This window comes from Schistocerca gregaria, chromosome 5 (assembly GCF_023897955.1).
Source record: "Schistocerca gregaria isolate iqSchGreg1 chromosome 5, iqSchGreg1.2, whole genome shotgun sequence".
In the NCBI taxonomy this organism is placed as follows: domain Eukaryota; kingdom Metazoa; phylum Arthropoda; class Insecta; order Orthoptera; family Acrididae; genus Schistocerca; species Schistocerca gregaria.
Genome location: NC_064924.1, coordinates 351088102 through 351110485, shown reverse-complemented (window position 1 = coordinate 351110485; position 22384 = coordinate 351088102). Strand labels below are relative to the sequence as shown.

Here is a 22384-nt window from a genome sequence, read left to right as displayed (position 1 = left end):
TTATAATTAAATGGGACTTCAGTGATTCATTACCCTCTATGTCACTTTAATCCAATACTTCTTGACCATGTGTGTTTCAGTCAGATCACGTGAGAGAAGTTTTTCTCAACTGAAGCCAAAATAAATGACCTTTATCTTATGATGAATCAAGAAAGGCTAGCCAATCTGTCCATTTCATCAACAGAAAGAGAAGTTTCAAACATATTTCAACGATATTGTTCAGAATTTCAGTAAAATAAAGACATAAAAATAGGTATTATAATAATATCAATAGTAGCTCCTATATCGAACTAAGGTTACAAAACTAATTGATATTTTGATTCTAAAAGCTTTGTTTTCAGATGTATAAAATGAAAAGTATAAAGAGCGATTTCAAAATGAGATTTTCACTCTGCAGCGGAGTGTGCGCTGACATGAAACTTCCTGGCAGATTAAAACTGTGTGTCCGACCGAGACTCTAACTCGGGACCTTTGCCTTTCGCGGGCAAGTGCTCTACCATCTGAGCTACCGAAGCACGACTCATGCCCGGTACTCACAGCTTTACTTCTGCCAGTATCCGTCTCCTACCTTCCAAACTTTACAGAAGCTCTCCTGCGAACCTTGCAAGGTTCAATCTGGAAGGACAGTGTCATTCAATACTCAACTGGGAGACACTCGAGCTCCCACATTACAGTCCAGACCTCTGTCCATGCGACCACCACACGTTTCATCCCTTTGAAAATGCCTTGAAGGGTCGTCGATTCCTATTGGATGAGGATGCGCAAGAGACAATTACTGACTTCTTCACACAGAGGATATGGTGATTTACCAAACATGTATCTTCAGCCTTGTGTGTCAGTGGAATGTTTACCTTATTGCTCATGGCTGTTTTGCCTGACTGATATACCGATTCTGGTCTGTGCAGCCTTCGAAGGGATACTTTTTGATCGCCTATTACTCTATTCTTTACTTTTTTTTGCACGCTATCTGATGGTTACTGTACTAAACAGTGATTCCCTTTTGCAAGTTTCTCACCTGTATCTTTGAGTATACGTACTACAATTTCTACATATCATTTTAAATACTTATTTTTTTGTGCTAGCCACTACATCTATATAGTATTCATTTTTTGGAGAGCGCACTTCACAAATACATTAATTTCTAAGCAGTCGGGGGCTCCATTTAGTTTCGCTTCCTGTGCCTCTGACGGACGTAATCCACCACAGTCTGTATTCCCGTTGTTAGAAAAAGCGTGAGAATACGGTGGCTGTTGTGAGACTAAGGTAGATAAAATTATGCCCTACGAAAATAAGAGACACCCGCAGAATGTGTCCCAGGAAATATTAAACAAGCATAGAAAGTGATAAAGTAATCTCACTATTTGCTACTTGATAAGATTATTCAACTATCTTGAATTGAAATTATGAGGCATTTTCACCCACGCTAGTAAAAACGAACCCTACCTTCTAGAACAGCTATTTATAACTTCCCATCTTTTGATCGAGACGTAATACAGAAGACTAGGTAACTAAAGTGATGTACGACAGGTTTGATTAGTCAGTGGATAGTGCGAAATAAACATCTTTTCATTTTGTTCTTCTGTTTCCTTTCGTTGTATCTCGTATCCTTTAAGTCATAAGGCGAATATTCATATTTATCACTGCGATCTTCTATTCAGGAAGTTTCCCCACTTCTCCGCTACGGCGTGGTAGCTGCTAGAATAAAATACTCAACTTTTTCTGTTGGCCACCCTTATTTTAAATCAGAGATGTTGTATTAAAAAGCTTACCACTCACAGATAGTAATTTGACGCCGTCTGCTCTTTACCGTAGTGGATGTATCGTTGCAAGTTTTAAGTCTTGTTTAAATAAATTGGTTGTCTTGCGAAATATATGTTTGGCAACACGTGCTTGCGCGATTTGTGTATAGGGCAGTAAAAAAAAAAAATAATTATCTGGATCTTAGGAAAATTTAGAGGAGTCTCCTTTGGTACCTGACGACCCAGTAACCCGAAATAATCTATTCAAATAACAAGTGAGTGAACTGAGAGGGCAAATAATGGGCGTAACAAGCGTATTACGTGCGATGATGGTAAGTATAGAATTAATAATTTTTTTTTCAGCACCCTTTGATTTTCTTCCTGTATGTTGTTGTGTTGTTTATGTTAATGCTTTCATTCTTATTGTTTGCAGATTGGCCTAGTATTAGAATTTTTTTAAAAGTAGGGTGTGCGTAATTTACGTTCTTAATGGCAGGGAAGCAGTTGATACTAAACGCGATGAGACCGTAGAGGTCTGCGGAGATACACCACTCTCCTCGGCGTTTTAATAGGTAAAGGAATTTGGCTTCCTTTGTTATATAGTGTTACCGAGGAGAAATGAGGACCTGAAAATTTGTAGTGAACGTTTCATTTTGTACTTCAAAAAATTATTATGTGTGTAGACATTTGCCGTGCCTACAAAGAAAATTGAAATGAACGAATTATTGCATTCTTTGGCATAATCGGAACTTTATTTTTTTAATACTACAGTGTTACTTATTCCTTGTTGTGCAGGATGTCAGGATAATTGTTGTTTTATCCGAGCTGAATACCAGCAGGAAAGGTGTAGTTGATGTTTATAGTAAATATCAGAAAGAGTCTGGTAGGCCTCCATAGTGCGAAGAAAAGGATGTTGTTGTTGTGGTCTTCAGTCCTGAGACTGATTTGATGCAGCTCTCCATGCTACTCTATCCTGTATAAGCTTCTTCATCTCCCAGAACCTACTGCAACCTACATCCTTCAGAATCTGCTTGGTGTATTCGTCTCTTGGTCTCCCTCTACGATTTTTACCATCCACGCTGCCCTCCAATGCTAAATTTGTGATCCCTTTATGCCTCAATACATGTCCTACCAATCAGTCCCTTCTTTTTGTCAAGTTGTGCCATATACTACTCTTCTCCCCAATTCTATTCAATACCTCCTCATTAGTTATGTGATCTACCCATCTAATCTCCAGCATTCTTATGTAGCACCACATTTCGAAAGGTTCTCTTCTTGTCCAAATTAGTTATTGTCCATGTTCCGCTTCCATACAGGGCTACACTCCATACAAATAATTTCAGAAACGACTTCCTGACACTTATATCTATACTTGATATTAACAAATTTCTCTTCTTCAGAAACGATTTCCTTGCCATTGCCAGTCTACATTTTATATCCTCTCTACTTCGACCATCATCAGTTATTTTACTCCCCAAATAGCAAAACTCCTTTACTACTTTAAAGTCTCTCATTTCCTAATCTAATTCCCTCAGCATCACCCAATTTAATTTGACTGCATTCCATTATCCTCGTTTTGCTTTTTTTGATGTTCTTCTTATATCCTCCTTTTAAGACACTGTCCATTCCGTTCAATTGCTCTTCCAAGTCCTTTGCTGTCTGACAGAATTACAATGTCATCGGCGAACCTCAAAATTTTTATTTCTTCTCCATGAATTTTAATACCTGTTCCGAATTTTTCTTTTGTTTCCTTCACTGCTTGTTCAACATACAGACTGAATAACATTGGGAAGAGGCTACAACCCTGTCTCACTCCCTTCCCAACCACTGCTTCCCTTCATGTCCCTCGTCTCTTATAAGTGCCATCTGGTTTCCGTACAAATTGTAAATAGCCTTACGCTCCCTGTATTTTACCCTTGCCACCTTCAGAATTTGAAAGAGAGTATTCCAGTTCACATTGTCAAAAGCTTTCTCTAAGTCTACAAATGCTAGAAATGTAGGTTTGCCTTTTCTTAATCTTTCTTCTAAGGTAAGTCGTAAGGTTAGTATTGCCTCACGTGTTCCAACATTTCTACGGAATCCAAACTGATCTTCCCCAAGGTCCGCTTCTACCAGTTTTTCCATTCGTCTGTAAAGAATTCACATTAGTATTTTACAGCTGTGACTTATTAAACTGATAGTTTGGTAATTTTCACATGTGTCAACACATGCTTTCTTTGTGATTGGAATTATTATATTCTTCCTGAAGTCTGAGGGTATTTCGCCTGTCTCATACATCTTGTTCACCAGATGGTAGAGTTTTGTCATGACTGGCTCTCCCAAGGCCGTCAGTAGTTCTAATGGAATGTTGTCTACTCCCGGGGCCTTGTTTCGACTCGGGTCTTTCAGTGCCCGGTTAAACTCTTCACGCAGTATCTTATCTCCCATTTCGTCTTCATCTACATCCTCTTCCATTTCCATAATATTGTCCTCATGTACATCGCCCATGTATAAACCCTCTATATACTCCTTCCACCTTTCCGCCTTCCCTTCTTTGCTTAGAACTGGGTTTCCATCTGAGCTCTTGATATTTCTCTTTAATTTTCCTGTAGACTGTATCTATCTTACCCCTAGTGAGATAAGCCTCTACATCCTTACATTTGTCCTCTAGCCATCCCTGCTTAGCCATTTTGCACTAGGTAAAATAGTCCCCCCCATTCGGATCTCCGGGCGGGGACTACATAAGAGGATGTCGTTATGAGGTGAAAGAAAACTGGCGTTCTATGGATCGGAGCGTGGAATGTCAGATCCCTTAATCGGGCAGGTAGGTTAGAAAATTTAAAAAGGGAAATGGATAGGTTAAAGTTAGATATAGTGGGAATTAGTGAGGTTTGGTGGCAGGAGGAACAAGACTTTTGGTCAGGTGAATACAGGGTTATAAACACAAAATCAAATAGGGGTAATGCAGGAGTAGGTTTAATAATGAATAGGAAAATAGGAGTGCGGGTAAGCTACTACAAACAGCGTAGTGAATGCATTATTGTGGCCAAGATAGATACAAAGCCCACACCTACTACAGTAGTAAAAGTTTATATGCCAACTAGCTCTGCAGATGATGAAGAAATTGAAGAAATGTATGATGAAATAAAAGAAATTATTCAGATAGTGAAGGGTGACGAAAATTTAAGTCGTGGGTGACTGGAATTCGGTAGTAGGAAAAGGGAGAGAAGAAAACGTAGTAGGTCAATATGGATTGGGGGTAAGAAATGAAAGAGGCAGCCGCCCGGTAGAATTTTGCACAGAGTATAACTTAATCATTGCTAACACTTGGTTCAAGAACCATAAAAGAAGGCTGTAAAGATGATTAGAGTGAATTGTGAAAACTAAATGAGGCCCTGTCTCTTGACATCAGGTATAGTGTGAAAGCATGGCATGTTGAGGAGGTGTTTAATTTGTGTTATGGTATATCATCATGTGGCTACCTCAAAGCATTTGCATAATTGTCAATGATTTTGTCACACACCATTGCCATGCCAAAGTGGAGTTTTCAATGTGAAATACGACAAAGTGCCTTCAGTGTATGCTACAGAACTACAATCTTGGCGGCACTGGTGTGGGTAATGTGTGTTTTAATGAGTTATTGCTCATTTACTTCAGTGCCATAAATGCCTTTAAGTCCTTACAACACTTGTAACTAACAATCAAAGTATTTCATATTATCAAGGATGCCCTTGATCTACAGATGCTGTGGGAGGAGGTATCATTCAGCAGGGTACCGTGTTACATAGGTGTTCAGGGAAATGAATTAGCAGATGTAGAAGCACAGGGGCACTCCAGTGACAGGACCCATTATTGTGTGGTGCTTGTGCGGTACAGATCGCAGTGTGAAACATCTTAGTTGACTGAGATTCCTATTGAGACAAATGGCCAGTTGACCTGCAGATCAGCCTCTGTTTTAGCTGACAGTGAGATGAATGTGGTACAACACTTAAGATTCTGTTAAACGTCTGACTTGTTACCACAAAATATTATAGAAGAGTTTTCAATTTGTTAAGAGTGGCTGGTTGTGAAATGCATGGCAGTGTGTATTTAACACTATTGTACCAGTTATTAGGGCTCTACCCATTCACTTCATAGGAAGTGAGGAAGAACAATAGCTTAAATGCCTCTGTGTGCACTGTAGCTAGTCTAAACTTGCCTTCTCCAAACCCTGTGAAAGTCAAACATGTGAGATTTCTCACTTAAAACTAGTTCTTGAAACTTGGTAAGTAGGCTGTTGTGATTTAGTTTTTGTTAATTTGCCAGTTCCATTTCTCACTTTTAATTAACTATAATGAAAAATGTGAAGTCATCCACAGGAATGCCAGAAGGAGTCTTGAATTTTGGCAACACAATAAATGACACAAATCTAAAGGCTATAAGTTAACTTAGGGATTACAGTTATGAGCAACTTAAATTGGAATGATGACATAGATAATGTTGTGGATAAAGCAAACCAAAGAGTTTGATTTATTGGCAGAACACTTAGAAAATGCAACAGGCAGTTAAAGAGACTGCCTTCATTACACATGTATGTCATCTTCCGGAGTATTGTTGTGTGGTGTGGGATCTGCGCCAGTTAGGATCGAAGGGGGGCTTAATAAAAAGTTCAAAGAAGGGCAGCTTGTTTGCCCTCTCCTCAGAGTGTGAAAATATTTTGTTTGTACCAACCAATATAGGGCGCTATAATCATCATAATAAAATAAGTCGGACCTCACACAGAAAGACTAAAAAAGTTCAATTTTCGTTTGTGCTGTTATAGATAGTGGAATCATTAAGAAATAGCTTGGAGGTAGTTGGTTGAATCCTCTGCCAGGCACATAATTGTAAATTAATGTGCATGTAGGGATATAAATTTTCATAGCCTTGTATTGGGGTTGGTCGGGTCATTTGGGGGGAGGGGACCAAACAGTAGTGTCATCGGTCCCATCAGATTAGGTGGGGGGGGGGGGGGGGGGGAATTTGCCGTATCTTTTTTTCAGGAACTGTTCCCGGCATTTGCCTAAGTGATTTAGGGAAATCATGGAAAGCCTAAATCAGGATGGCTGGACATGGGTTTGAATCGTCGCCGCCCAAATGCGAGTCCAGTGTGCTAAACACTGCACCATCTCACTCTGTCTTCTATTGAGGAGTCAGGGAGTAGAGTGTTAATCTAGGAGATGGTAATTTGAAATTATCTTTGTTTATTGTATCACGCATGTTGAAAATGGCTTTCTAGAAATAATTTTGTATTGTTGCTTATAAAGGTAGTTGGTTCATAAATGTAAATAGGCTTACATGGAATAGTTAAAATATTTAGATTCCTGAATTACACTTGTTAATAATAGTTGTTTGAAGTAAAAATATCCTGTTTACATAATTTGCATTTCACCAAAAGTTTGGTCTGTATCGGACAGTATAGATTTAAAAAAGCTATGCTAAACAATTTTTCTGATGTCCATGTCACTTATGTAGGACAATATTGACATTGCGAATGCAAGACTGTTAAGCTTGTATGCCAAGTAGCTTACATGAGAAGATCAGGATATTTGTTTGTCTAAAAATCTCTCCAGGAATTTGACAGAATTCATTTCCCTAAGTTCTGACTTTTATGTGTTGTTTAGTTTTAAACTATGTTAGGTCTTTGTCATGCACCAAACCAATGTTATAACTATTTAGGATGTCCATGATTCTTTGGGGAAGTTGTTCTGTGGTGTCATCTCCAAACAAAACTGCGTGGGATGTTATAGGTAGACATAACTCAGTTATGTTGTTGTTGTTGTCTTCAGTCCTGAGACTGGTTTCATGCAGCTCTCCATGCTACTCTATCCTGTGCAAGCTGCTTCATCTCCCAGTACCTACTGCAACCTACATCCTTCTGAATCTGCTTAGTGTACTCATCTCTCGGTCTCCCTCTACGATTTTTACCCTCCACACTGCCCTCGAATGCTAAATTTGTGATCCCTTGATGCCTCAAAACATGTCCTACCAACCGATCCCTTCTTCTAGTAAAGTTGTGCCACAAACTTCTCTTCTCCCCAATCCTATTCAATACCTTCTCATTAGTTACATGATCTACCCATCTGATCTTCAGCATTCTTCTGTAGCACCACATTTCGAAAGCTTCTATTCTCTTCCTGTCCAAACTAGTTATCGTCCATGTTTCACTTCCATACATGTCTACACTCCAAACAAATATTTTCAGAAACGACTTCCTGATACATAAATCTATATTCGATGTTAACAAATTTCTCTTCTTCAGAAACGCTTTCCTTGCCATTGCCAGTCTACATTTTATATCCTCTCTACTTCGACCATCATCAGTTATTTTACTTCCTAAATAGCAAAACTCCTTTACTACTTTAAGTGTCTCATTTCCTAATCTAATTCCCTCAGCATCACCCGATTTAATTTGACTGCATTCCATTATCCTAGTTTTGCTTTTGTTGATGTTCATCTTATATCCTCCTTTCAAGACACTGTCCATTCCGTTCAACTGCTCTTCCAAGTCCTTTGCCGTCTCTGACAGAATTACAATGTCATCGGCGAACCTCAAAGTTTTTACTTCGTCTCCATGAATTTTAATACCTACTCCAAATTTTTCTTTTGTTTCCTTTACTGCTTGCTCAATATACAGATTGAATAACATCGGGGAGAGGCTACAACCCTGTCTCACTCCTTTCCCAACCACTGCTTCCCTTTCATGCCCCTCGACTCTTATGACTGCCATCTGGTTTCTGTACAAATTGTAAATAGCCTTTCGCTCCCTGTATTTTACCCCTGCCACCTTTAGAATTTGAAAAAGAGTATTCCAGTCGACATTGTCAAAAGCTTTCTCTAAGTCTACAAATGCTAGAAACGTAGGTTTGCCTTTTCTTAATCTTTCTTCTAAGATAAGTCGTAAGGTCAGTATTGCCTCACGTGTTCCAACATTTCGACGGAATCCAAACTGATCCTCCCCGAGGTCCGCATCTACCAGTTTTTCCATTCGTCTGTAAAGAATTCGCGTTAGTATTTTGCAGCTGTGACTTATTAAACTGATAGTTCGGTAATTTTCACATCTGTCAGCACCTGCTTTCTTTGGGATTGGAATTATTATATTCTTCTTGAAGTCTGAGGGTATTTCGCCTGTCTCATACATCTTGCTCACCAGCTGGTAGAGTTTTGTCATGACTGGCTCTCCCAAGGCCGTCAGTAGTTCTAATGGAATGTTGTCTACTCCGGGGGCCTTGTTTCGACTCAGGTCTTTCAGTGCTCTGTCAAACTCTTCACGCAGTATCGTATCTCCCATTTCGTCTTCATCTACATCCTCTTCCATTTCCATAATATTGTCCTCAAGTACATCGCCCTTGTATAAACCTTCTATATACTCCTTCCACCTTTCTGCCTTCCCTTCTTTGCTTAGAACTGGGTTGCCATCTGAGCTCTTGATATTCATACACGTGGTTCTCTTCTCTCCAAAGGTCTCTTTAATTTTCCTGTAGGCAGTATCTATCTTACCCCTACTGAGATAAGCTTCTACATCCTTACATTTGTCCTCTAGCCATCCCTGTTTAGCCATTTTGCACTTCCTGTCGATCTCGTTTTTGAGACGTTTGTATTTCTTTTTGCCTGCTTCATTTACTGCACTTTTATATTTTCTCCTTTCATCAATTAAATTCAATATTTCTTCTGTTACCCAAGGATTTCTAGCAGCCCTCGTCTTTTTACCTACTTTATCCTCTGCTGCCTTCACTATATCATCCCTCAAAGCTACCCATTCTTCTTCTACTGTATTTCTTTCCCCCATTCCTGTCAATTGTTCCCTTATGCTCTCCCTGAAACTCTGTACAACCTCTGGTTCTCTCAGTTTATCCAGGTCCCATCTCCTTAATTTCCCACATTTTTGCAGTTTCTTCAGTTTTAATCTACAGGTCATAACCAATAGATTGTGGTCAGAGTCCACATCTGCCCCTGGAAATGTCTTACAACTTAAAACCTGGTTCCTAAATCTCTGTCCTACCATTATATAATCTATCTGATACCTTTTAGTATCTCCAGGGTTCTTCCACGTATACAACCTTCTTTCATGATTCTTAAACCAAGTGTTACCTATGATTAAGTTGTGCTCTGTGCAAAATTCTACTAGGCGGCTTCCTCTTTCATTTCTTAGCCCCAATCCATATTCACCTACTATGTTTCCTTCTCTCCCTTTTCCTACACTCGAATTCCAGTCACCCATTACTATTAAATTTTCGTCTCCCTTCACTATCTGAATAATTTCTTTTATTTCATCGTACATTTCTTCAATTTCTTCGTCATCTGCAGAGCTAGTTGGCATATAAACTTGTACTACTGTAGTAGGTGTGGGCTTCGTATCTATCTTGGCCACTATAATGCGTTCACTATGCTGTTTGTAGTAGCTTACCCGCATTCCTATTTTCCTATTCATTATTAAACCTACTCCTGCACTACCCCTATTTGATTTTGTGTTTATAAACCTGTAGTCACCTGACCAGAAGTCTTGTTCCTCCTGCCACCAAACCTCACTAATTCCCACTATATCTAACTTTAACCTATCCATTTCCCTTTTTAAATTTTCTAACCTACCTGCCCGATTAAGGGATCTGACATTCCACGCTCCGATCCGTAGAACGCCAGTTTTCTTTCTCCTGATAACGACATCCTCTTGAGTAGTCCCCGCCCGGAGATCCGAATGGGGGACTATTTTACCTCCGGAATATTTTACCCAAGAGGATGCCATCATCATTTAATCACACAGTAAAGCTGCATGTCCTCGGGAAAAATTACGGCTGTAGTTTCCCCTTGCTTTCAGCCGTTCGCAGTACCAGCACAGCAAGGCCGTTTTGGTTATTGTTACAAGGCCAGATCAGTCAATCATCCAGACTGTTGCCCCTGCAACTACTGAAAAGGCTGCTGCCCCTCATCAGGAACCACACGTTTGTCTGGCCTCTCAACAGATACCCCTCCGTTGTGGTTGCACCTACGGTACGGCCATCTGTATCGCTGAGGCACGCAAGCCTCCCCACCAACGGCAAGGTCCATGGTTCATGGGGGGGCATAGTTATAGTTATAGTTATAGGAAATAAAAACAAGACTGGACATAAAGTGTAAAATCATGGCACTCCCTGTAGAATAATTTTCCAGTCTGTTAAACAAATTCCTGTACCTGACTTTACAACTACTGTTTGTTTTGTTTTCTATCTGTGTAATATGATTTGATCAGTTTCAAATCTCTGCTGTATATTCCATATCTTTCTAATTTATGTAATAGGAGAGTGTGGTTTACATGGCCAAACTTTGTAAGGATGCAGAAAATTCTTGTAACGTTTTGGGATGTGTCCAGAGTAACCAAATTTTCTCATCAGCTTTGTTGATGGCACATATTGTATTGTTCCCTTTCTGGAAGCCAAACTGATTTATTACATTTTGCTACAAAATTTTGGATCTGGATTACCAAATTTTTTTCAAATACTTTTGAGAATATTGGGAGAAACCTACAGCTCAATAGTTTTCTACATCTTCCTCTGAGCTCTTTTTAATAAAGGCTTTACTACTGCATACTTTAGAGCATCTAGGAAGCATCCATCTTCAAGTAACTGGTTAATTATTTCAGATAGGGTTCCTGATATTGCACTAGAAACTGTTTCAATTACTCTAATGAATATTTTATCCATTTCAGCAGAATTTGTATGTCTAAGAAATAGTACAATAATTTTTCTAAGTCTTTAGCTGTAATTCATTCAAATTCAGTTAAAACTTTCACATTATCCTGATTGAAAGCGAAGGATTGGACATTTTGCAGGTAACCACTTTTGTCAGCATCTGATTTTATACATTTATTCTTTTTTTTCCTCCCTCTCATTGAAATACTCTTTGCTCGGCTCATTGCATTTTCCTACTATTTTATCTGTGGACCTAAGTGTTGTCAGCAGCTTGACCTGCAATTGGTCATATGCGGTTGTACCATTGTGTGTCACTTGAAACTACTCTTTCGGATATTTGCATGAGCTGACTATTCCAGTAGTTACTCGTTGATTAAGTAGTCATAGGAAACTGTGGTATCTCATTTTGTGACATGCAAAGGTTTACATTTCTGTACATTTAAAAGGAAGCTACAGTGTTTCTGTTGGACAGGCTAATTCAGTTATTACAGTTTAGAAAAAATGTTTTATTGCAATAAAACATCCTCAAGGATCTCTGGTCTATTTGTTGCCATTAGATCCAGTATATTTCCATCATGAGTGGTCTTATGAACTATCTGTTGTAGGAACTTTTCAGAGAAGGCTTTTAATATTGTTTTGCAGTACATTTTGTCATGCCCAATAATTACCCAGCTGTAATTTTCTTAGTTGATTTTTGGATAACTGAAACAATGACAGAATAATTGGGGAGCATACATACTAGCAAAGTGAGATTTCCTCAACAGTTTTTAGGTTACATTTGGGGTGAGTTTGCTGATCGATGAGAAAGATACAACTGTAAGTTTATACCCATCCTTGATCCTGAGTCTTTCCCAAACAATCTCAGTGTCTGTTTCTTCGGATTTGAGATTCCTGTTTATTGTGATAAATATGCCACCCCATTTTCCATTAACCTTTTCAATAAACATTTAAATTTTCCCCGAAAGTTCCATAGCTATTAGTTCAAAGTTTTAAGAAACTTTCTGTACCTATTACTACATAAGCTCCACTGCTTTTTAGGAGCCCTTCAAACTGTGGCACTTTGTTGTGGATGCTTCAACAATTATCACTGGGATTTTAACACACTGATCTGTGGGGGCATTTCTTTGGCTGTTACCCTATTGTTTTGTGGTGTCCAACAGATATTGTTTTCTCTCTCTCTCTAACCTTGTGTGTTCCTGTTTCTTGTTTTATTTAAACAAGATTATGTAATGTTTTGAACATATTATTCACATTTGTAATTACGTTAGTAATGGCAAAGCATTTGAAAAAAATACATAGTTTTCTTTCTGATATACCTAATTATTATGGCTGGTACTTCCTCTGAAACAAAAATTCCCATATTATCCAAGCAAAAACAAAACCAAGAGCAAAACAACTCCACTTTATTTACAGTATTAGCCCAAATAGGTGTTTTAATACATCCAATGAGAAACATTCCCGTCCTATAAAAAGAGAGGTCTTCTCTATGTCATCAGGGCTGTAGCTAACAGCACTAGCAACTTACCAAGGCACTCACAAAGTGGAGATATGTTACACATTCCTTTGGTGACAAGTTATATATTGTTGGGAGGCAAAATCCCAGTACTGTCACATTTAAGTGAACATTAATACCCATTCTCAGCTTTCGGAGACCCCTTATCCTCACAGTAGGTGTCTCTGTTAATTTGGTATGAGAGGTACCTGACCTTCTGTATCAACCGTCCCAAATCTCTGTCTCTTTCCGATCCGAAGGAGGGAACAAACTGTTCTGAAAACTAGGAATTCCTTTCTTTCTGTGTTCAAACGTGTGTATCAACAGTACTAGAATTACAGTACCGGCCAGCCATTCCGTGTCCCTGTAACGATAGTTTTCTCAAGTGAATTCTCCTTTAATACAAGTTAAATATTGTCGTCATTAAAAGAGAGACATACATTAACAACTTGGTCTTGCAATTCCAAGCACTATTGATATAGTTTTCTTCAACACAGCATATTTTGACTGAATGTAATCTACTTTCGCATATGTTTGCTGAAATTCATAAAACAGTATGTTGCCGAGGATACATACGTAATGGAATACCTTCTTCCTTTGTGACATTCGTAAACAATATACAGCAAGAAATATTGTTAGTATTCTTCTGTACAGATACAATATTATTTTTATGCTCTTTATGACCATTTCATGAAGTAAAAGTCCGGGGGGTTAATATCATTATAGAATCATATTACAACAGAAGTAAGACTCTTCCCTATAGAAGGGCTTTATTTGTAGCCTCTCATGTTTGAGCTAGTTGAGTATTTGTGTGACACTTTCATGCTGAGAAAATTAACCTGTAGCTTAATGTGCAGCTCTTCTTTGAATCTTCTTTTATTCTTCTGTTAATCCAAGTTGGTAAAGATTTCAGACTAATGAGAAATCTGAAGAACTGGTTCGACATTGTTTTTGTAAGCAACTGCCTTTAATGGTTAATTATTCTTGCCTTAGTCTGACCTCAGTGGCCAGAGACAGTTGTCATGTTTGTGTGTGTGTGTGTGTGTGTGTGTGTGTGTGTGTGTGTGTGTGTGTGTGTGTGTGTGTGTGTGTTTTTGTACTTTGGAAGAGTCCTTTTGCCCAAGAGCTCTAATGTAGAGCAGTGTCTAACATTATCTGTGTTTATTGTGCAAAATAAGTGCAGTTAGCGCATACAAAAGCTCTTTTTTCACGTTAACATTCTTCAGGTGCCCAAGGGTAATATTCCATACACTGTGGTCATTTCTTTGTCAGTCTTGCAGAGAAACAACCATTGCATAATATGTGTTCAGTGCCTCCTTCTTTAGACTGCACATCTGAATCACTGTCCCAGTTAAATTTGTATCAGACTACAAATGAATGGAAGATTGTATTCTGAGTTCTCCTCTTTCTCTTTTTCAAGACCAAAACTTTTAATTTCTCTTTCCTTTGATTGCACTACACCTTTCATCTTTTTGAATTGTTTCAAATGCTCTCTCTGAGGAGACAATGTTAGCTATTTAACAGGTTCAGAATGTGCCGATTTTACTAGGACATGTCACTCTTGATGTGGCTTTCTGACTTTCTGAGATTGCTGGATACCAATTGGACACACATTTACTCTGTGCTTTGTGTCTTGTGTGTCAAACTCCTGGTGTGTGGCAAAGTTATTGTCTCTAAGTGTATGTCTGTTACATGGACAGAGTCCATTTTCCGGAGGCTGTTTATATCATTTTACATTGTTACTGCTGTCAGGTAGGCCGCTTGAAACAATCTTGTAATCAAAAAGAAGGTTGCTACTTGACCTTGGTTATTTAGCCACCAGGTATCTGTTTCTTGGGGATAATGCATTTTAAAAGGTCCCATGAATTCCAAACTCAGGCCATATTCTCTGTGTGGAATGGGGTGATGGACAGATGATGTGGACACAGTTTTGTCCTTCCTTGTATATCACACAAATGTGACATGATGCCCATAAAGTATTAGCACAACAGGATTATCTCTAGTTAGCTTCACAAATTCCACAGAAATCACTTGGTAAAAAATATATAGGTCTGAATCTAGCTACTAGAGGGGCAAGTTAAGTTATTCTAATACAAAATACCATGTACTACTGTGCGATATTGTCACATATTAGGATACTTGTGGTGTCACACATTAGGGACAAGCCATCTTATGGTAAAAAAGAAGCCTCACAGTTACACTACATTGTTTAAAGGATAATTCATTATAGTGACTGAAAGAGTACTCTGTGAAGAATGTAATTATATGAATGTTGTGACAGCTACTCAGTTTCAGATATTGAAGCCCTATACATACATACATACATACACCCAAAAAACTTAAAATTTGACACTTTCAGAGTCAAGGAGTCTCGAAAATATACAGCTTTGTAATGGTCTTACTGTTGTTGGTCTTCTCCTCAGGCGTGGTAGAACTAAGTTTTAATACTTCCGAACAGAGCTGAGCACTTCTTTTAGTCAGTATCTAGCTTTCTCACATTATTGAACTCTGCCGTAATATGCACCTTTCCTCCATATTCAAAATCATGTCAAATCAGAACATAAATAGTCGTTTTCTCAAATTAAATTCTAATGGAAGTAAGACAGATAGTTGTGAATTTGGTCATATGGCATCTGTAGTTTGACTTGGAAGGTCATGAAATTTCAATCCTGATTGTCTCTTATGGAACATTATACACGGCCAACTGGATTTTGATAAATATTTTATGACGTAATTTAAATGTCTTAGATTAATTGTGTGGAATAGTCTAACTTATTTTTCCCAGGATATTTGTAATTTGACTTTGGGATCAATAGTTAAATATTTATCCTCTCTTACTCTGTTTCGTCTTCATGATGTGTCTGCCAAGTGTGCTTTCCTGCTACTTCTGTGAATAGTTTTGTGCATACGGAAAAAAACTTTTCACTTTGGCAACTTAATTTGGACATGTTAATTTCAAAATAATGAATTTTAGTGTTCCCAAAGAAAAGGGCAAAAGGACTGTTGTTGAGCTTGGCTCTTACATTTGAATGCATAATTTGACAAACTATATCATTACCTGTTTCATTTGTGCCAAGTAATTGAATAGTTATTTGATTAGTTACTCTCTCCTGCATTTGGAACATGAACTTCGTGAAAGATAAAATCTTGCTAGAAGTCTGGTAAATAAGAAATTGCTTAATCCTCAGCATAGTAATAGTCTCTCACTGCTATAAAATGAATGCCCCTAAAATAACATAGGTGAACTTTTTTCAGAATTTTGAGACTTTAATGCAATTTTTTTGGCTCAAACTACAATAATTCTCTGAGACATTGCAAGTAATCTGCAGTAGGATTGTACTCATAAAGACAACAGAAGCTACCACAGAAAGGCCATTGTCACACATTGTGTTGGAGACATGAAGTAATAGTGGCCAGTTGGCAGAACCAAACTCTGGTTCAGCTAATGATGAGCTGGCACTTCGATTGAGAGCTGTTTGCACAGCGACACTAACACCTCCTTCGGACAGCATCTAGCGCTGCCGTTCAGGTCACTAGATATTTCATTATTGCTGTTGATGTCTTTCACTTTTGTGTATAATGTTTAATTGGTATTAATTTTCAATGCAGTATATAATAAATCTCACTAGTATGATAATATGTTACTGCTATAACTCATCATGGGCATTAACAGAGCAAAAATGTTGCCTTAAATGTTGACATGGCGGTATATGTTGAGAATGTTTGTGAGACTTTTTATGTGCAAACAATTTAGTTTTGTTGACTGACAGAGAAGAGGAGGAGAAGCTTGTGGTGAAGGAAATGATGTACCATGCTTCTACGATATTTGCAAGGAGTCACAGAGCATATGGGGAAAAAGATTTTAATGGGTGGAAATCCACAACTGAGGAACATATTCATAGAATAAAAATTGGGCTCAGCTGCCAGTAATTTTCCTAATTTATTCCATGGCCAGTTTCAAAATGCAGCTTCCTCTTCAGGTGTAATTAAATAATTAAGGGAACACAAACATGTGGTGGTTGGGTCAGTCAGTCATGGGGATCACACCAACTTCAAACATATCCACAGGTATGTAGGACTAGCAACAACAGTGCCTGTCTGGTCATGCTGCCCAGGTGGGAACTCTGGTTGCTGGTCCTGCACTCCCATGTGTGTGCTTGATGTAGGTGTGCCCCCATGACTGACTGGGCCAATCACCGTACATTTGTGTTCTCACAATTACTTAATGACACCTGAAGCTTTACTTTTAAATTATCCATGTAATAGATCAAGAAAATTACTGGCAAACTGAAGCAGATTTTTATTCTAAAAATATATGGGGAAAGTTCTTCACTGAGTGAGCATTAAAGCTAGTCCAAAGGAACAAGTTAAAATTAGAGATCTGCTGAGGCCTACCAAAGATGCCATTGATGTGCTGCACAAGCTAAGAGTTTATAAGTCAGCTTGTATGTAGGCTAGTTTACGTTGTGGAGCTGTGGCAACCTATATGGTTAAAGGACACCAGAGTGACACACGACATGGAGAACATTATAAATAAAAATTGGCAGAACACCAAAATTGATGTCGTAAACATGTACAGTTTAAAGAATGCTTGCAAGGCAGCCATTTACTTTCAAAAGGAAGTGTGGAAGGCAATCAAAATATTAAAGTGGTCCACCAAATGAAGCATGATGATGGTTAAAAAATTTCATTGTCTTGTATGCCAACGGAATCTGGCATATGGACACACTGCACTTTTGAGGTTGCCTCATCATGCTTAGCTGCCAACTCTTCTACAGAAAGGACTCAGTGTATTGACTCATCCTAACTGCCACTGGAAATGCGAGCGCAGCTTCACTTCTTATAAATAACAACCACTGATTCGTCATTGAGGGCCAATAAAATTTTACCCTAAGTGGAGAATATCAGCTCCTGTCCTGGTCACACCTGCCATCCAATTAAATGACAAATATTACTGAAACTCCTTTTAAAGAAGTGTAGGGCTTGGAGTGAAATGTTAAGTTGAACTGAAAAGTAATATTGCTTCATAGTATTACATATTCTAGTGAAGGCTACTTCCAATAGTGGTCAAAATGTTTGTTCATCATTTTACAGCATGATGTGTGACACAACCCAGAAGAATTTTATGGTTCTTGAGTCTGCCCCTGAAAGCCTACTAATTTATGCAGTCCAAATTATTTGATTGCTTGTGATGGTGAAACACAACAGTTTTTGTATACCTGCAGTTACAAGTTAAAGCAAAGCCTGTGGTTCAAAAATAATTTGAAACACTAAATTGATGAAATATTCAGTGAAGTATTATTTTTTTGTTCACCTGTATAACAAGAAATTTGTGTTTACATTAACTTTCTCCCCATCAGTCTTAGCAATTGGAACTGTTCTGTAATTACTGTATATGATATAAAGAAAATTATATTAAATTATGGGGAAATAGAATTTTATTTGGAAATAAATAACATATATTTTAAAGTCCAGTTTGGAATATACACACTTATGCATAGAAAATGCACTGCACCCAAGTGTTCTCTACCAAAAGTCGTATGAGATGAAGAGAGGAAAACTGAGGGAAGGAACAGTGTGAACAACTTTTTAAATTGGAGAGAGGAAGGTTAGGCTTTAACACACCACCAACACTGAGTTTGTTATAGGTGGAACTCAAGCTTAGAATGTACAGTATGGGGAAGTAACCAGCCAATTCCTTTTTAAAGCAACCATTGTAGCATCATCATAATACCATTTGGATTTAAAGAAACAATGGAATGACCAAATGTGAAAGACCAGATGGGGATTTAAATTCTGCCTCTCGTGAGTAACCTAAGACAGTCGATGCTGTGGGGTGTGTGTGTGTGTGTGTGTGTGTGTGTGTGTGTGTGTGTGTGTAGCAGTTTAAGATTATGCTTACATTGTAATGTTAGCATATTCTTTAATCTCTCTATGATAAAGCCAGTACTTAACCATTTCTCTTACGAGAACAAGGAAGTAATGATTTTTTAAAATTGTCAAGTTATACCCAACTCCTTTTAAAACCAAAAGCATGTATGGTTTTTGTAGTTTTGGTTTATACTTATGGGAAAAAGAGAGCATTTTCTAAATAATGCTCTTTTGTCTGTTGCCAATCCAGAAGTGTTTTTCCTGACTGCAACAAGCTGTCTGTGTCGTACACCGTGTACTGCAGTGGAACATCAGTTCAGTGTTCTGTTTACATTTTGCCCATTATAGTGATTTGAAGGAGTTGCTTGACTTTGAGAAGTGTTTCTTATTGTGTTTATGGTTATATTTTATCCATGTGGATAGTTAAGTAAAAGCAGAGTACTACGGAGAAGTAGTAATAATTTACAAGAAATCCCTCTCATTATCGCTGTCCAGAGGGCCCCAATTATTGGTGCAGTGATGTACATAGACAACCATACCCTACCGATGTCAATAGCAAATTTATAAAACATGTCAGTAGAGAGTTGTTAGCAAAAGCTTAAAGCCCCAACTAAAGTTTCAATAACTGTGTGTGTGGAACACTTGCCTAAAACAGTATTTTTGGGCCTCAGTCCCGAAAACTGAAGTCACGGCCACAGTGCTGTGTTTTAGTGGTGTATCAGTTGGCAGGCTGAAAGTTTTCTAGTTACATGATTGTAGAACCTGGGGTGAACATGAAAAATGTGCTTCTGTCAGTTGACCAGTTGAGGGTGTGGAGGCTGAGAAAAATATCCTGCAAAAGACAAAAGTCCGGAATTCAAGACGGTGTCCAGGCAAAAGATAAACCATACAGAAATCCACAGTGATTATAGCTATGGTCATGGCAAGTTTCAGCTTTGAATGTAGGTTGAGTAGATAGTATCTCTAGACGCGTTTTCCCAAAAGTATGAAAATTTTAGCTTGGCTGCAATTTTCTCTGGAACTAGTACATCCATGCCAATGAAACTTGGTACAGAAATTACCACTTTCATTGTCATAAACTAGAATTCTGGCAGTCAAATAAAAGGTGTGACAAATATTTAGTAGATTATTTAACGCCATTTTTTTTATGTTGTATTCATTCCTGTCCATTTCTACTGTGGTGGTGGTGGTGATGTCAAATACACATTGAAGGAAATAAGTCAGCTTTTACATGCTTCAAATTTATTTTGAGTTGAAAAAAATAAATGTGCACCATTGTAGTGTGGTCAACCATAGGAAATACTCAGCCATAGGAAAACACTGAGTGGTCCCCTTAATGCTGTTGCTGTTTACATGCATGTGTGCAAGGTGCAAGCAGTGAAAGTTGTTTTTTTAGATGCATTTCAGCAGATAATATTGTCAGTCACTTTCAGTTATTAAGAAGGAAAACCTTTAGATAACTTCGAGAAGAGACTATGTAATGCTGTAGTTTAAAGAAAAATTGTTCTGAATTTACTCCTTTGTGTTCCTGGCAGTTTGTTAAACATTACAGCTTATTTATATTTTGATTTGGGCTATTTGATTTTTATCATAATACTTAATAACGTTGTCCTCTGTGGTAATACTGCAGTAAGATTCACCATTGTGTGTGTTCGAGGGGGGCTGGGGAACATGGACCTTTTTCTGTTATTTGTAAATATTTCTTTCATTTTTTCAGACAGTGAAACCACATGTTCCACTAATCAAATTCCGCAAGGGGGGTAAGGTTCAAGGTAAGTTATCATCTGCATCAGAATATAAAATACTCTTTATTGTAAAGTATAGTTGCAGTTATTGTTGTAAAATGCCCCTCCTTCTCTCTCTCTGTCTCTCTCCTCCAAGTGTATTCTTGAGTTCATGTATTTGTTTGCATTCATCACACTTTGGGAATGAGGGCAGAGAATTTTTAGGAGAGGCATTAGGTAATAATACTGTGACAATCATGAAATAATGACTGTTAGTTTTCACTAGTAATGTTACCTTGTTGGCTTAGTTGCTTACCAGTAAACTCCCATTTCCTTAAGGAATCTAACTCCCACTGTTTCTAAGGATAATACTTTTCTTACTGTGTTAAACCTTTAACATAAGATTATACCTTTTAATCAGTACATTATGAGATCATTTTAAATGTTTAAATTTGGTCAGTAATTATATGAAATATAGAAAATAATTCTTTTTGCCTCTGGAAGCCATTATGTAGGCACTCGACAATTGGGATTATGAACTAGGTTGACTCTTCAGTGATATAGATTAACCGTGTAAAGCTCCAATAATGACTTTTTGTCTTAATTTAGTTTAATTTTGCAACTGTCTGACTTGAGTAGGGGAGATTTACATAGAGAACATGCTTTTTTTACTAAATAAATCTGACCATGAGCCTAACACAAAGCAGTGTGTGTTACAGTTCTCAGATATTAGTTCTTCAGTTGAAAAATGAAAAGCGTCACTTCGAAACAATAACTGTACCCATCAGGTAATTTTTTATTGCCCCTTTAGCATGTAACACACTTCTCTAACAATGCCTAGGGATATCCAGTCTTGTATTAGGTTATGCTAGTTCATATGCACACTGAAATAACCTCTGTTTTGTTGTTTCCGCACTCATTAAATAGATAATCACTGATCATAGAAGCATTTTCATGTACATTCTACTATAAATATGTTCCTCCACGACAATTGCTGATACACAAACACAACACTGTTTCAACCGTAAATCTTGTAACTTATCCTGCACGCTTTTCACATAACTTAATTGCGCTCACTTTTCTCCTGTGAACCAATGTAACACTTTCAACTCTTAATTATACTTTCTAGCAATTTATTCACACTGTTTACACCATTGCTGCTGCCTTTGACCATTGTGTGTGGAAGCCCAGCAGCAGTTTTTTTTCATACACCAAGACAGCATGTGATCACTGTCACTGGGGCATTTTTGCTCTCACTGTGGAAAAGGTGCACTCAGCTTCAGAAGTTCCAGAAGCCAGCAATAAGTAACGAGTAAAATGTCGATACATTAAAACATCTAGGATAGCAGTACTCCTTATGACTTAGCATACTGTTAAGCAAATGAAGTTAGGAAACCATTGGCTATCTGAAGAAGCTGTACTTGCCAGATATGAAAAATAACCATTCTTTTGAGAACTAAGAATTGTAATAATTTGATCAGCTGCTTGTATGGAGAGAGAATGTCATCCTTTAGATTAGATTTACTTTCATTCCAATTGATCCATAGTGAGGAGATCCTCCAGGATGTAGAACATGTCAGAAAAACAATAATACATGACAAACATTTACAACTCAAACAAATCAGCAAATGTACCATTCCACAGGCCCCAAGTGGAATGATAGTCACTTTTTAATGAACACTATATGAAAGAATCATTTTACAAATACTAATGCACTGAATTTAAAATACGAAAAGTTTTTATTTATTTATTTATTTATTTATAGGGTAATAAATGTGTAATTCAACTACTATAATACTTATTTACAATTAACACATTACTGCACTGCACTTACAGGGTGTTTCAAAAATGACCGGTATATTTGAAACGGCAATACAAACTAAATGAGCAGCGATA

The 22384-nt window shown here is 37.8% G+C and overlaps 1 protein-coding gene across 1 annotated transcript in view; it reads left to right on the top strand.

Moving 5' to 3' along the window:
• The first annotated feature begins 1739 nt into the window (after positions 1-1739).
• The window catches only part of LOC126272617 (alpha-ketoglutarate dehydrogenase component 4), a 45035-nt gene continuing 24390 nt past the window's right edge, over positions 1740-22384 (top strand). Inside the window, exons 1-2 of the mRNA XM_049975575.1 lie at positions 1740-2071; positions 20482-20536. Of these exons, the coding sequence (XP_049831532.1) occupies positions 2039-2071; positions 20482-20536 (88 nt within the window). The 5' untranslated portion in view covers positions 1740-2038. The remainder of the gene's footprint in view (positions 2072-20481; positions 20537-22384) is intronic.